The sequence below is a fragment of the Caretta caretta genome, chromosome 1 (genome assembly GCF_965140235.1).
Source record: "Caretta caretta isolate rCarCar2 chromosome 1, rCarCar1.hap1, whole genome shotgun sequence".
Classification (NCBI taxonomy): domain Eukaryota; kingdom Metazoa; phylum Chordata; order Testudines; family Cheloniidae; genus Caretta; species Caretta caretta.
Window position 1 is genome coordinate 14,231,338 of NC_134206.1, and position 16,968 is coordinate 14,248,305.

Genomic DNA, 16,968 nt, shown 5'->3' on the forward strand with positions numbered 1-16,968 from the left:
AAATATATCTAGACCAAAATCAACCCTCCATCCCTCTGTGAAATAAACATTCAGTATTCCTCTGCTGCTGTGATGCTGTTGTGTTTTCTGAGCTTGCTTACAAAATGCTCATGTCTTTACAGTAAAGTAGTCATTCTCTCCACAGGGTGAGACTGAAGGGTTCTGCTTGCTTGCGGTTGCTGGGGAGCTCAGGGCTCTCCTTTGTGAAACCAGAAGCCAAAAAAGGAGCTTGCAAGAGCAGGGGTCTGGCCAGCAATCTGGACAACTTCAGACTGTCCAATTATGTTCCACCTACCTAAGATTCCCCCCTGTGGTTTCAGCTGGATTCTGTAGGACAGGAGGTGAAGACAAACTGTCTTCCTGTTGCGGTGCACTGCTAAACAGCTGCTCTAGTCACCCCAGAAATGGCCACATTTAATTGGTGGGTGAAGGGATTCTTGCATCTGCACACTAGAGCTGGGTGGGGAGATGGGTTTCCTTGCCCGTGATTACTTTCAAATTTTAATTTTTTTCCTGTTTTTAAATCAGGATGAAAAGTCAAAATTTTGAATGTTTATGAACCAAAACACAACTCTTTTTTCACTTTTGGGTCAGTTAAAATGCTCCGAATTTGGCCTTTTTCTTTAAGCTTTTTTTTTTTTTAAAGTCTAATGAGCTTAAATTTTGAAATGAAAAGTCATTTTGAACTGAAATCTTTTCACAATTTTTTTTTCCTTGATGTTCGTTGGAGTGGGGAGATTCCTTGAACCCGACACTGTTTCTTGATCAGTTTTGGTTTCAGCAAATTGATATTTTTCAACAAAAGCTCCCACCTGCCTGAGGCCTAGGCCTGGTCTGTCCTCACGTGGCCCAAAGCAGAGGGCCACGCTGGGCATGTTGATTTTTATCTTCGCTTTCGTTGACGGCTGAACAGCGATGCGATACCCTGACACTGCTGATTGATGCTATACTATCCCCAGTGGATGGACAGATGGATCAGATAGGAATACTTCCTACAGACTCATGTTCAGTGGAATTTGATGTATGTCACACAGTATGCCTGGATAGAGTAGGGAGTGTTACATACAGTATGTGATGGAAAAGCTGAGCCGCGTGGCATAGAGGTGTAGCCTCATTCGGGACAGAGGATCTTGGGAACCAACCCTTGGGAATCAGGCAAACAACACTGCGTTTCCAGTTTGCCAGTGAATCGAATGCAAATCTTGGAAAGCCGTGGGGACCATGCCTTGATGGCCGTGGAGTTGGTACGTTGAGCAGAATGGAGCCGGGGTGGAAATGAAATTCTGATGCGAAACAGACGTGAAATGTCATGAAACAGTCAGGACCATTTCTAAGGTGGAATGACAGGTACCGTTCAAACTGGTGTGTGTGTGTGAGAGAGAGAGAGAGACAGCACAAGCAGGCTGCATGCTGCTGCAAGGCTCAGAAGGTTCTTTAGGACAATGGGCACGTCCGAGAGGAAAATGCCAGGTTGCAAAGGGCTCCTTTAAACTTCAACGTGGCTATTTGGAAATTCACCAGACAATCAGGATTTACTGGGGCTGACGTGGGGCTAACTCCCCTTCTGTCCTATTCTTGTCTATGGATCTAATTATACAACTTGAATGAGCAGAGCCAAGGGTGGGGGTGCTGGGGTGTGGCTGCACCCTCTGGTTTGAAGTGGTTTCCATCCTATCCAGGGTTTACAGTTTGGGTCAGTGGCTCTCAGCACCCCCACTATAAAAATGGTTCCCATGCCACTGAGCAGAGCTGCCTTCCTCATCCTCAGTTTATAGCTGTTGGAGGCCTTTGCCCTGTGGTCTCGGCTCTCTGGGCGAGTTTATTTAACTGCTTAGTGTGGTTTTCAGAGAGACACAGAGACTCTATCAAATGAATGTTCCACCGGGACCCCGGTTTACTCTCCAGATGGCTCCTCTCTCATAAGCTGCCCCCGGTGTAACATTTTTCTGAGCTGTGACTTTTCTTGCCCCTCCCTCCTTTCCTGTCTGCTGATTTCTGACACTGGGACTCCTCCCTGAAGGGCTGCGATTGACAGCTGCAGCGAATGCCCTGCTGCCTGCAAGCCCGTCAGGCAGGAGTGGAGGAACAAAAGCGGATTACTCCCCCTTTCTCCCTGTGTGAGCTTTTGTGCTTTTCCCCAGCAGCCTCAGAAGGGCTGATCTCTCCACCTCTCCTCAATGCCTCCTGCAGCCCTGTGAGGGAGGCACAGTTGTAGCTTCACTGGCCCTAGCTGTGGTCCAGGTAAGTACTTGCCTTGCGGATGAGGGACCCCTTCTTCCTGAACAAAAGGGATCTCTGACAGTCAGCCACTTGGGCACCTGCCATGCGGGCTGTGCAGGGAGGGGATGGCAGCAGTGACAACTGGCAGAGACCAGTGGCCTCTTTGCCCTGTGATTCATGCACATTAAGTAAAGGGGGTGGACCGGGAAGCGAGAGGTTTGGCTTGACACCCAGGGGTTCTCTTTGTGCTAGCTGTCAGGAGCCCCGCTGAGCCAGGTTAATGTGGAGGGTTGTACACTCACACCACTAGCTTGGCACTTGGAGATCAGGGCTGGGAGGGGGCAAGGGTTGTCCGATCCTCAGCCACACACCTGTGCTGTTCGTTGTACAGTGTGATGCCCTGCTATACAAAGTCCTGGTGCTCGTGTGTGTCACAGCTCCAAGGCGCGCTCTGTGCAGGTGGCTTTCAGGGTTTTCTTTGTTTAACTCAGATGAATTACCTCAGTCGAAATCAATTTCATTTTCTTTGAGATGCATAACGAAAGGACTCTTTTCTTAGTGACATTCCGGGGCTCGCTTATGCCTGCGTAACTCAACTGATGGTTCTGTTTTTTCGAGCTCTCAGCATCAAAGCATCTCACAGTCATTCATGGATTTTACCGCCACGATACCCTGTGAGGCAGGGAAGTGCCATTCTCCCAACTCTACAGAAACTGAGTGGTCCAAAGTCACCCGGGGTGCCAGAGATGGGAATTTAACTCAGGTCTCTCAAGTCCCAGTCCAGTCCCCTAAACACTAGATCATCCTTCCTCCCTATATGATACCCTACTGCTGATCTACACTGTTGTAAAAGAAAGTGAAATCAGGCCACTTTGTACCAGTGAGCACAGAATAGTCCAGTGATTATATAGGAAAGGGGAACAAAACTGTCAAGCTTTACAAGTTGAATGAGCAAAAGCTTCGTAAATGACAGGAGATTTTTTCCATGCTTCACTGACACCTGTACTGCAAAATCCATAAGAGAGGTTTCAAAAATGGCCTTGAAAATGAATCTAAAACCAAGGCATCTTTTCCCAAATGGTTAATTTTGTTTTTAAAAAATTGGTGAAAATTATTTTAATATGGGATTTTTTTTATTTTTTTGCCAAATTATTTGGATTTTCAGTTAAGACTTTGTTCACTCATTCTTTCAGTTTTCATTTTTTTTCTGTTTTTTCCCCTGGTTGCCAATTTTGATTGCTCAGCTTCTGGCCACAATGGAATTATCCAAAAGAATTAAATCCATAAATTCTAAAACACTAAATTATGAACGCTCCGATTTTTTAAAAATGAGTCTACCCCAAGTTCAGCAGGCATCTTTTGTTGGGGGGAAAAAAAAGATCTGACGATTAAAAGTCACACACAACCATTTTCCTTAATTTTGTTTCCCATCATAGATTTTTAAAATCAGAAGGGTCCAATATGGTCATTGGGTCTGACTTCCTATATCACACAGGCCATAGAACTTAACCAACAACTTGTGGTTGAAGGAAGCTATCTTTTAGAAAGGCACCGTGTGTGTGTTTTGTAATAATATAATCTCCAAGTGATGGAGAATTTAGGCAGTTCTGCCTTGGGCCATTTCTGGTCCCAAAGAAGTGAGACTTGAGGCAGATCTGAATTCAGATTAAATTGAGTAAATGCTGGATTAAAGACCTGAATCATAATTTAGAAACTGACTATAGTTATTTATTTAGATCACTGCCCTCCCCTCCCCTTAGGCATCGTCTGCACTTAACTTCCTACAGCGGCAGAGCTGCACGGCTGTAGCGTGTCAAGTGTCGACACTGCCTATGCCAACTGGAAGAATTCTCCTGTTGGTTTAGGTCATCCATCTCCCAAAGAGGTGGTAGCTAGGTTGATAGAAGAATTCTTCCATCAACCTAGTGCTGTCTTCATGGGAACTTAAGTCAGCTGAACTATACCGCTCAGGGTGTGGATTTTTCATACCCCTGAGTGGTGTAGTTATCCCAAGCTAACTTTCTGGTAGAGACCAGGTCTTAAGCCATAGTTTTCATCATTGTTAGTTTCAACAGTACAATATAATAGTGTGAGAGCTCTTTAGCCCCGTTATCATCCCCTGGGCAACAAACTAATACAACTAGCAAGGAAGGCAGTTTAGTGGTTAGAGCGCGGGACTGTTGCTCCGGAAACCTGGGTTCTATTTCCTGCTCTGCCACATTGGCCTGATGGGTGACCTTGGGAAAGTCGCCTCCTTTCTCTGTGCCTCAGTTTTCCCTTCTGTAAAATGGGGATAATACCAATCTCCTCTGTAAAGGACTTTGAGATCTACAGATGAGCGCTAAATAATAATAGCATGGTGCATCTGGTCACATCTTCCTGTAGTAGCTGGTTCCAGCACAGCAAAGAGCTGCTGATGGAGTTACTACTTAAGCTCAAGTGCTTTTTGGTGCTGAGGTCCCAGGTTTGAGCCCTGTGGGGTCCGTGTGCTGGTGGGTGTGATCTGGTATAAAGCCACGTAGCAAAGCTAGGCCTGAGCTATGCAGTTAACCCCTGTGGGAAGGTTTGGGCCTGGGGGATTGCTTCTGGCCCATCTCTTAGGCCACATGCTGACAGTCGTCTTTCCAGCTAGTCGAGCCCTGATTTCAAATGTGGGTGTCTGAATAGGGCATTGAATTCCCATCTTGGACATTTGTATCAGTAATTAGGTGCCCAAATGGCCTTTGAAGTGCAGAGCAGAGCATCCAGCCAAGGGATTTGAGTGCCCTGTTACGGTCCCCATGTTTCGAAACCGGACCTGCAGCACCAAAGAGCCCAATTTAAGGGGCCCTGGGTGGGGAGGGTGGATAGAGCTATTGGAGGATAAAGTGGTTTCTGAATTGCCTCGTCAGGGCCAGGTGCTTGGCATTAGCAAATAGTCTGTGGGCTCACGAGAGGGCAAGAAGGTTGGGTTATTCCTAATGCGAGCCAGAACAATGGGAAACCAGAGAGCAGAACTGCAATTAGCGCTGCTCAGGCTGCGGCTTACGCTTGCCCTGTCAGAAAAGAAGCCATCAAAGGCAATGGGAGGCTAATGAAACATGCAAGAAGAGGATGACAAAAGAGAACAAGCCCTGAATTTGCGCACCCCGGTTACTTCCCTTTAAGAGGAAAGGGGGCATTAAACATGATCTCCATCTTTATTGCTCTTACCTGTAAGCCTCTTGCCGTTTGGGTAGGAAGATCTCTCTTAACTGTGGAAGAGTGGGCCTTCTCGGTCCCCTTGCACTGCTGCCTGCAGATACACCAGTTGAGGACCAGTCCTGTGATGTGGGTGCAGTTGCATTGACTTCAGTGGGGCTACGCTGATTTACACCAGTTGAAGATCTGGTCCCACTGGTGTCTTTCACCAATGCCATCTCCGGTCTAGCTTTCCCAGGGGCTTTGTGCCGACAGGTACGTCTGCATTTATGGAAAGAAGAATAAAGGATCGATGGAGGGAAAATGGGAGCTGCCTGGAAAATGGACGATTGTGGGTGGGGGTCACGGTGTTCTGCGTGTGTGTGAGATGGACAGAAGAGAAGCTGGGCGTGGCTGGTCAGCTCCCCATCAAAAATGAGTCTAGGGATCTCAATCCATTTCCTCGTGTTATCCCCAAAACCCTACCACCATTGGTACCTCTGTGGCTAATCTCAGCAGACAGGCCAAGAGAAGTGACCATGGAAATGGGATTTCAGGAGGGATGTTGGAAGACATTGAATCTGGTCCGTGGTTCCAGATGTATATGTCTTAGAAATTACTGGGAAGGATTTTTTTTTTTAAATCTCCCTCTGTAATCCTAGTAGCTCCTCTTTGCTGCATAATGAGCCAAGTTCATCCCCTGGTGTATCTCCGCTGAAGGCATGCGGTCATGCCGTGAGCCTAAGCCCTTCTGTATTCCCACCCTACACGCTACTGCCAGAATCTTTCTACAAAATAGGCCTTGTGAGGTGTCCTGTGAACGCTAATAACTCAGTGGTTATGAATATCATTGTAAAACACCTATGTTACCGTTGTGTGAGGTCATGAATTCTCTGTGTATGATGCTACTAAAACATGTTGAAGGCCAGACACCCTTGCTTAGGGAAAAGTGATAAATGGGTGTGTCTTAGACCAAGGAATGTGGGTTACCTCCATTTAAATATTGGCAGTAAACAAAGCCATTGAGCTAAACCAGTGGGGGGGGGGGGGGGCAGAGAGGGTATCCTGTTCTGAACTCAAGAGCCAGAGAATTTAACATGACCCCTGCACCCCAGAGAGACACAGGAGACTGCAGTGCTTCAGTGAAGGTGCTACCTACGCCAACAGGAGGGGTTCTCCTGCCAACGTGGATAATCCACCTCCCCCAGGTGTGGTAGCTAGGTTGACAGGAGAATTCTCCTGTTGACCTAGCACTGCCTACATCGGGGATTAGGTAGTCTTACCTCCATTGCTCAGGGGTGTGGATTTTTCACACCCTTGAGCTAACGTAGCTGTACTGACCTCATTCATCGCCTAGTGTAGACTGGGCCAAAAACATCCCTTTGGAGATATCAGGACAGAGATACTCCATCTTTTACTTCACCTGAGAAAACAAAGAAACCAATCCATTTGATCTCTGTGATGAGTCCTGACAAGTAAAAGCCTGGCAAGGAGACTGTGAGTGAGAGAAATCATCTTGAATAAAGACTGTATTATGTAAGATTAAATTTGGCTTTTAGATGCATGTTTTCACTTCTATTTGCTTTTAACCATCTCTACCTTTTGCTCTTTAACTTGGCATCACTTAATCCACGGTTAATGAACTTGTTTTGTTTTCATTATAAATCATCAGTACAGTGTGCACGTCTAGAAAGCTGGCAGGTTGGAGTGGCTGCCTGTCTTTGTAAAGGCAGTAAACCAAACCCTTTCTCTGGGTGGGTCTGGCGAGAGGGGCTGGATTTTGGGGAGAATTCAGGGCTGGAAGGGTACCCAGGTTGGGAACCCAGGTTGGGAAAGCCAGCATAAGACTTGTGGGCTGCTAGCCAACTGTTGGGGCCAGAGCTCTGGACCAAAGCTGCAGAGCCACAAGACACCCAGGGTTATCAGGCAGCCAGTGACCGAACCCCCTTACTGGCCTGTATGAACCCCAGGGGTGTTGTGAGGATAAATACACTAAAGATTGTGAGGTGCTCAGGTACTGTGATGTGGGGCCATATAAGCACCATGAATAGACAGTAATTTTCCTTTCAATTATCTACATGTTTATAGCTGGGGGTTACAAAATTATTCCTTGTTTGTACCTGTGACTGGGTGGACCAAGACCCTTGAGGCCCTCTTCTGGAGACCCTGTGGTCCTACCAAACCCCACCCATGGAAAGGAGCAGTGAAGGTGGGTCCTCTGGGTCTTCCTAGAGAGACCTTATGGAAGCAGCCAATCGGAGCCCAGCAGGTTCAGATAAAAGGAGCTGCAGGACCTAAGTTGGTCAGTTCCTGGCTAGGGCAAGAGGAATAAGGAAAGGGACTCTGCTCTCACCAAAGGAGCTCAACAAGCTGGATCTGGGGGGAGAGGACCTGAGAACTGTGACCCTAAAGTAATGGGTGAAAGTCAGGGGGCTAGGTGGGAAAAGGCCCAGGGAAAAGCAGTAGCAAACTGGAGGCAACAGTACGTGGCTGGGTTGGGACCCGGAGTAGTGTGTGGCCCGGATTCCCCAGTGTGGCCCCTGGGGAAGTGACCTGGGCTCCCGGAATGGAACAAGGCTTGCTTAGAAGTCTGAGTGAAAGGTGGAATTTAAAGGGCCCAGAAATGCGGCTCAAGACCCTGGTGAGCGCAGGTAGCTTGCTGGACTTTTGCTACCCAGAAGGGGTTCATCCATTTTGGCTGCATGACTTGGCTGCAGGGCTGAGGCACTGAAGACCCACCTAATGAGGTTGACAACGTATAGGGGGCCCTTCCTCAACATGCTGTTAGCTTGGGATAGTTTTCAACATATTTCATTTAATCGAATCACAAGGTGTATATGTGACCTGGAGACGCCCTGGTGCCAACTGGCAGAGGACACATGGGTTGCGTAGGGTTTTATGTGGGTCCCCTGGGTCACACGTATGCACAGTAATACGTCAAAGCGTGGCATATGATGTCTCTGAGCCAGTAGCCCTCTGGGTGTCCTAATCATTGCAAAATGTACGTACGGATAGTATTGAAGGAGTTATGTATCTATACTGGAAATTCTGTTAAGGTCCTGGGATTAAAGCAGGCCACCAGGACGTGACATTCCTCAGGAATGTTTCTTTGAGGCAGGAGGTAAGACCACCTAGCTCTGTGTCTGGCCGCTTGTGTATTGTTTATTGTATGCCTCGCACTGGAGGCCTATTTACATACTGAACCAGTTGCTGAGTACGAAATCTACAAGAAGAAACTGTCAGCAGGGCAGTGTCTTGTTTATGAACCAAAACAAAGTCTTGTTCTGATTTCATAGATACTAAGGTCAGAAGGGACCATTATGATCATCTCGTCCAACCTCCTGCACAACGCAGGCCACAGAATCTCACCCACCCACTCTTGCGAAAAACCTCTTACCGATGTCTGAGCTATTGAAGTCCTCAAATCGTGGTTTAAAGACTTCAAGGAGCAGAGAATCCTCCAGCAAGTGACCCATGCCCCATGCTACAGAGGAAGGCGAAAAACCTCCAGGGCCTCTTCCAATCTGCCCTGGAGGAAAATTCCTTCCCGACCCCAAATATGGTGATCAGCTAAACCCTGAGCATATGGGCAAGACTCACAAGCCAGATACCCAGGAAAGAATTTTCTGTAGTAACTCAGATCCCACCCCATCTAATTTCCCATCACAGGCCATTGGGCCTATTTACCATGAATATTTAATGATCAATTAATTACTAAAATCATGTTATCCCATCTTACCATCTCCTCCATAAACTTATTGAGTTTAATCTTAAAGCCAGATAGGTCTTTTGCCTCCTGATTCCCTTGGAAGGCTATTCCAAAAGTTCACTCTTCTGATGGTTAGAAACCTTCGTCTAATTTCAAGTTTAAACTTCCCAATGACCAGTTAATATCCATTTGTTCTTGTGTCCACATTGGTAATGAGCTTAAATAATTCCTCTCCCTCTCCAGTATTTATCCCTCTGATATATTTATAGAGAGCAATCATATCTCCCCTCAACTTTCTTTTAGTTAGGCTAAACAAGCCAAGCTCCTTGAGTCTCCTTTCATAAGACAGGTTTTCCATTCCTCAGATCATCCTAGTAGCCCTTCTCTGTACCTGTTCCAGTTTGAATTCATCCTTCTTAAACATGGGAGACCAGAACTGCGCACCCAGGTGAGGTCTCACCAGTGCCTTGTATAACGGTACTAACACCTCCTTATCTCTACTGGAAATACCTCGCCTGATGCATCCCAAGACCGCATTAGCTTTTTTCACGGCCACATCACATTGGCGGCTCATAGTCATCCTGTGATCAACCAATACTCCAAGGTCCTTCTCCTCCTCCATTACTTCTAATTGATGCGCCCCCAGTTTATAACTAAAATTCTTGTTATTAATCCCTAAATGCATGACCTTACGCTTCTCACTATTAAATTTCATCCTATTACTATTACTCCAGTTCACAAGGTCATCCAAATCTTCCTGTATGATATGCCGGTCCTTCTCTAAATTGACAATACCTCCCAGCTTTGTATCATCCGCAAACTTTATTAGCACACTTCCACTTTTTGTGCCGAGGTGAACAATAATAAGATTGGTCCCAAAATCGATCCCAGAGGAACTCCACTGGTAACCTCCCTCCAGCCTGACAGTTCACCTTTCAGTAGGACCTGCTGTAGTCTCCCTGTTAACCAATTCCGTATCCACCTTTCAATTTTCATTTTGATCCCCATCTTTTCCAATTTAACTAATAATTCCCCATGTGGCACGGTATCAAACGCCTTACTGAAATCTAGGTAAATTAGATCCACTACATTTCCTTTGTCTAAAAAATCTGATCTATTTAGAGGTTCCAGGAGACACCTTGGATCCTCCATCAAGAAGGCAAATTGACAGCGTGTTTGTCTCATGAAGGAAGTGTCACAGCCAGCCTGGCTTTATATTGCTGCAAGGACTTTGGGTGAGCGTTGCCCTATCAGACACAAGAGTATCTTGTTGATTAAATCTAGGATCCAGAATGTGTGATGATTTTATTTTACACGTAACCATTTGTTTTCAATACTTCCACTTGGGCAATCACCCCAGTCTATTCTTTGCTTCTGTTTGTTTTCACTATAAACAAGTGCTGTGAGTTGAGAGGAGCAGTGATCTCAGGTGGAACTGGTAAGCTGGGGTGTCTTGCTCCTTTGGGAGCAGCAACTCTGTGAACAATGTGAGTGTCGAGTGGACCCAGGGGCTGGATGCTCCAGGGAGATGCTCTGAGGGCTCCAGGGTTAGGGTGTGTCTGTCTCTAACTGGTGAGTGACAGTGGGTCCTGTGTAGGCCTAGAGAACAGTGCTTGGGTTGCCCATGGCTGGTGGAATCAGGGAACTGAACCAGAGCAGGCAAAGACAAGATCTCTTCATGCATGTGCCATTGCCTTCTGTTGCATGCTCAGCTGATCTCTGAGCTACAGGTAAGAGATTTCCTTTCCGCACAAGCATAGAGGTCTGTGGTTTGAGAGTAAGACGATCTGAATTTTGGCCATGGCTCATTAAAGGACTAAAGCACATGCGCACATCCTGGTGATTCGGTGGGAGTTAAGCATGTGCTTAAACCTAAGTATGTGGCTACGTGCTTTGCTGAATCAGGGCCTTAATTCCTGATGTTGCTGTGAAGTTCTTTATGACCATGTGTACAACCAGAAAGTCCTAGGGAACTGAAGGTTTGTTGCAATGTTAGGGTGAGTGCATGCAACAAAATCTTTTAACTTGAGAGCAATTTTAGCCAATACTTACGAGCTGATGTTAGTTGCCAGTAATTTGACAACTATTTCATTGTGTTCCTTGCTCTTTCCCCTCCATCCTTGCCCTGAAATCAGGATGCATCAGATGATAAAAGAAGAATCCAGTTACAGAACAAGCAGCCTTGAAAATGCAACTCGAGAGCAGAGCAAAGAAAAGCTGCACATGAAACTCTGCAGTGGGTCCTGCCATGCTGAGCAAATCCTCCGGACTCTGAACTCCTACCGGCAGAGCGGCATCTTCACGGATGTGGTGCTCTTGATCGATGGGCAGGAGTTCCCCTGCCATCGGGCCACCTTGTCAGCCAACAGCACCTACTTCCGGGCCATGTTCGGTGGTAGCCTCAAGGAAGGCCACCAAGATATCATCAACATCCAGAAGATCTCTGCCTCCACCATGAGCCTCCTCCTGGACTATATGTATGGGGGAAACATAGTCATTCAGGAAGACAATGTTGAAGACATCTTAGAGCTATCTGACTTGCTTCAGATCTCCAAGCTCACAGATGCGTGCGTCACCTTCCTTGAAGGCCAGCTTCACCCGTGCAACTGCTTGGGCATCCTGAAGTTTGCCGACTCATTCTCCATCGCCTCCCTGGCTGAGAAGAGCAAGAGGTTTATGCTAGAAGGCTTCGTGGAGGTGTCATGTCATGAGGAGTTCCTGGAGCTGAGCGCGAAGGAGCTCGTCAAATATCTGTCAGATGAGCAGCTGGTAGTCCCCAAGGAGGAAGTGGTCTTCGAAGCGGTGATGCGGTGGGTACGGCATGATGTTGCCACCAGGAAAGGGGCTTTGAAGGATCTCCTCGAGCACGTGCGCCTCCCTCTGCTGGATCCCATGTACTTCCTGGAACAGGTTGAAATGGACGAGCTCATCCAGGACTCCAAGGAGTGCATCCCTTTACTGCACGAAGCACGGAAGTACTATATTCTTGGGAATGAAGTCAGCTCTCTGCGGTCAAGGCCTAGGAGGTAAAAACAGAAACTGTTTCCTAAAGCTGCATACCTGAGTCACGGATTCCTAGATACTAAGGTCAAAAGGGACCATTGTGATCATCTAGTCTGACCTCCTGTAGAACCCAGCCCAAAATATTTCACCATTAATTACATAGCAGGTGTGACCAGGGTCTCAGTGGGGGCCAGCTGAGGTCACTCAATTAGGGTGAACTGCAAAGAATGGGGCAGACAAACCCCAAAATTAGTGGATAATTCAATACTTAAATTCATCAAGCCAGCATAAAACAGCTTCTTTATTAGCACACTAATTATTCAGAAGTCAATAACACAGTTCCCTTAAAGTACCCAGCCTCAGGCCTCCATCCAGGTACCCAAGTCAAATATGATGAAGATTTCTGAAAATCTTATTTCATCACATAAAAGAAAAGGTTTGACCAATCCCAAAGGATCAGACACATTACCTCCCCGGTTACTGAATATTCCACATCTTACCCAAATACACGCTCCCAGCCCATTCTTATTAACTAAACTAAAATTTATTAAAAAAAGAAAAGAGCAAGAATATGGTTAAAAGATCAATATACGTACAGACATGAGTTTAATTCTTGAGGTTCAGATACATAGCAGAGATGGTGAGCTTTGTCGTTGCAAAGAGTTTTTAGAAATAGTTCATAGTCCAATATCATATTCAGGGCGGACCAGTCAGCACTAGGATCCCAAACTGGTGGTTTAAGCTTTCCCTGATGAAGCATCAAGCAGATCTGAGATGAACAGGATCAGGATCCAAAGATCTTTTATACAATTTCAAGCCTTCTTTGACACGTTGCAGTCCCTTGGGGAACAATAGGTAATTAGGATGACTTTGAAGGAGGGTCCATCACCGGTACTTAGCTATACAAATTAACATAAGGCGATTTGCTTGTTCCTCCACCATTCACAGATTATTTGCTGTATATTTCAAAGTGAGGTGAACACAGTGATATCTGGTGTTTACAATTCATTTAAATGCTAGGATGTTCTTTTGATCCCTGAATTATCAGAATACAGCATAAACAGGGACTGTTGATTACATTGTTGACCATTACGCATATATATGTAAATACACAAACATTATGTCCCCACATGTCTTTAAGGGTTGAATATGAATCATGCATCACAGCAGGGAAAGATGATTCTCTTCCCAGCAGTAAAGGAACATCATGCAGCCCAATAGTCTTGGTTCTGAAAAGACTTGTGCATAAGTGTTAGCTGGTGGTAGTAGTTTATTTAAAAGTCCCTAAAATTCACATGAGCTACTTATATGGTTCCTCATGCTAATGCCTTCCTAAATTGCCTTTGCTTAAATTGGAGAGGGCTCAAAAAAAAAAGAACTACAAGAATGATTCGAAGTCTCAAAAACATGCCTTTGTGGTGAGACGCTAATGAAGCTCAGTCTGTTTAGTTTATCCAAGAGAAGGCAAACAGGTGACTTGGTCATGGTCTACAGGCACTTTGCTGCTAGACGGGGAAGAGATTTCTGAGAGTAGATGGCTCTTTAATCCAGCAGAAAAAGGATGGATGAGACCCAATGGCTGGAAGCTGAAGTGAGAAAAATCTGAGTGAAAAAACACACACAATGTCAACGGTGAGGTTAAATTAACCATTGGCACAAGTTACCACAGGTTGTGGTGGATTCTCCATCACTTGAAGTCTTTAAAGCAAGACTAGATATTTTTTTTAACACTAGGCTCTAGCTCAAACAAAAGTTGAAGGCTTAATGTAGAAGTTACGAGGTGAGGTTCTCTGGCCCATTTTATGCAGGAAGTTAGACTATATAATGGTCCCTTCTGATTCTAACAACTGTAACCCGTTGCCAGATACAACTCTTTACTCCTCCCTTGCTTCACCTGTACATCCCGAAAAGCTTCCCAAAGCAGGCTAATGTTGTTATCCCCACTTACCAGAAAAGACAACTTGAGGTTCACAGTCTTGGAATGAGCTGGCCAAAATTTTTGGAATTTTGAAATTTCTATGAAAAAATTGGTCCAAAATTTTGAATTTTGGTGGGAAAAGGGGAACGCTTTTCCCCACCATTTTTTTTGCAAATTTCCCCTTCTTCCCCCCACCTTCCATTTTCCCACTAACTACAGAATGGATCAAAACAATCAGAAGTTAAATAAAACATAAGACAAAGTGTCCATCTTCTGCAATTCCCCCCTTTTGGTTTTCATTAGCTCTAGGCAGCGGGCAGGGTGTGTGCCGGAGCCACTGTTTATGGACAATCCTTTTGTGTTATTTTGAGTGGCTTTTAATTTAAGGGATAGGCACCCAAAGCACATTGTGGGTGCAAGAAATGTGACTGGAGAATCCCCCGCTCAGTGTGCTAGGCCACACTGCTTCCCCAGAGCTGCAGCAACGTTATCAGCTCTTCTCTAAAGTTAGGAGCTATTGGAGGAATTGCTGTTTCATGCAGGGTGCCATCAGTCTGTGGAATTTACTGCCGCAAGTCACATGGATTTAAGTCAAATGGATTTGAAAAGGGGCAGGATCATTTCATGGCCACTGATAGCATTGTAATCATACATGCTGAGTGATGCGTAATCAAATCTCATGCCTGAGCGTATGAACTGGAAGGGACCTTGAGAGGTCATCTAGTCCAGTCCCCTGCACTCATGGCAGGCCTAAGTATTATCTAGATCCTCCCTGGCAGGTGTTTGTCCAACCTGCTCTTAAAAATCTCCAATGATGGAGATTCCAAAAACTCCCAGGGAATTTATGCCAGTGTTTAGCCACCCTGACAGTTAGGAAGTTTTTCCTAATGTCCAACCTAAACTTCCCTTGCTGCAATTTAAGCCCATTGCTTTTTGTCCTATCCTCAGAGGTTAAGGAGAACAATTATTCTCCCATCTCCTTGTAACAACCTTTTATGTACTTGAAAACTGTTATCATGTCCCCTCTCAGTCTTCTCTTCTCAGGACTAAACAAATCTAATTGTTTCAATCTTCCCTCATAGGTCATGTTTTCTAGACCTTTAATAATTTTTGTTGCTCCTCTCTGGCCTTTCTCCAATTTGTCCACATCTTTCCTGAAATGTGACATTCTGAACTAGATGCAATACTCCATTTGAGGCCTAATCAGCACGGAGTAGAGCAGAAGAATTACTACTTGTGTTTTGCTTAAAACACTCCTGCTAATACAGCCCAGAATTTGATGTTTGCTTTTTTTGCAACAGTGTTACACTGTTGACTCATATCTGCAGTACTCAGTCATTTCCCTTTTTGTATGTGTGTAACTGATTTGTTCCTTCCTAAGTGGAGTACTTTGCATTTGTCCTTATTGAATTTCATCCTACTTACTTCAGACCATTTCTGCAGATGATTCTGAATTTTAATCCTATCATCCAAAGCATTTGCAACTTCTCCCAGCATGGTATTGTCCATACGGGTCAGGAGGGAGTCCCGCTATCTGTTGCATTGCACAGCTTGACTGGGGGATTTAGTTTGTTCTGTTTTTCACTGAAGCAGCGAGTATGGGCCACTGATGGGCAAGGGTCTGGTCTGGAATGACAGACCTTGTGTTCAGTCTTGAGAGTTTGGACGGAATGCTGCCGCAGCGTGTTCTGACACTTGTCCACGGGAATCAGCCTGGAGGCAGGGAACTGAACTCTCAAGTCCTAAGCTAGCACCCCAACCACCTTCCCCCCTCTCGTCTGGCAGTGAGTTTGCCATGGGCCAGCTGCCAAGAAAGCTCTGTTTCCCATGGTCACTGGTCTTGCTCTTGAGGCTGGCAGCTTTCTTGGTCATGAGGAACATAACTGTCAGGAGAGAGAATGATCACAGAGTGGGGACTTCCGGTAGCTGGGCCGATCCTGTGGAGAGTTTCGGAGGTCACTTTTAACTTTGACTCTATTTAACAGAAGCTGGACAATGCCTTTGAACTGCACAAACCCATAATAAAGACAACTCCTTCCCCAAAGTGCTTACAATCTAAATAGCAAAGACGGACAAAGGATGGGAGGGGGAACTGAGTGACAGAGGGGTGAAGTGAGGTGCCCAGAAAGTCAGTTGCAGAGTTGGGAATAGAACCCAGATCTCCTGACTCTCAATCCAGTGCCATATCCCCTAGATAACGCTGCCTATCCCAATGAGACTCCTCATGGTAATAGGTAACATAGTGCTTTCTACCAGACAGCATGGTAGGTGGCTAAAGCTTGGATGACAGAACAGAAAGTTGGGACTGTTGCTTTAATATTTACCCATGTGTTTCTCATTCTAGGTTCATGGAATTAGCAGAGGTCATAGTAGTTGTAGGCGGCTGTGATAAGAAAGGCCTCTTGAAGCTCCCCTTCACTGATATGTACCACCCGAAGAGCAGGCAGTGGACAGCACTCTCTAGTGTGCCAGGGTACACCAAATCGGAGTTTGCAGCCTGCACCCTAAAGAATGACGTGTATATATCAGGTGAGAAACCCACCCAACAGCCCCGCAGCTACACCTCCAAGCATTTCGGAGAGAAACTGCCAATTCAGGCTCTGTGATGCTTTCCTCTCCAGCTGCAGAGTCACCCGGGTCTGTTTTACGTGTGCGTCTAGGACCTGTTGCAAAGTATGTTATGCAGTATGTGTGTTTCTGCTCTTGTCACGCTGTAGTGGTTAGCAGTGTTCCTTGTACTTATAGTTGGAAGTGTAAGCGGCCGAGAATTCATTCCCAATATATCTCCTTGGCCACAGATTCACAGATGTTAAGGCCAGAAGGACCTTTGTGATCATCTAGTCTGATGATCCTTTTAACACAGGCCACAGAACTTGCCCAAAATAATTCCTAGGGCAGAGCTTTTAGAAAAACACCCAATCCTGGTTTATAAATTGTCAGCGATGGAGAATCCAGCATG

At 45.8% G+C, this 16,968-nt stretch overlaps 1 protein-coding gene across 1 annotated transcript in view; it reads left to right on the forward strand.

Moving 5' to 3' along the window:
- The first annotated feature begins 2,033 nt into the window (after positions 1 to 2,033).
- KLHL35 (kelch like family member 35) overlaps positions 2,034 to 16,968 on the forward strand; it is a 31,162-nt gene continuing 16,227 nt past the window's right edge. The window contains exons 1-3 of the mRNA XM_048839804.2: positions 2,034 to 2,241; positions 11,224 to 12,114; positions 16,354 to 16,538. Coding sequence (XP_048695761.1) covers positions 11,225 to 12,114; positions 16,354 to 16,538 — 1,075 coding nt within the window. The 5' untranslated portion in view covers positions 2,034 to 2,241; position 11,224. The remainder of the gene's footprint in view (positions 2,242 to 11,223; positions 12,115 to 16,353; positions 16,539 to 16,968) is intronic.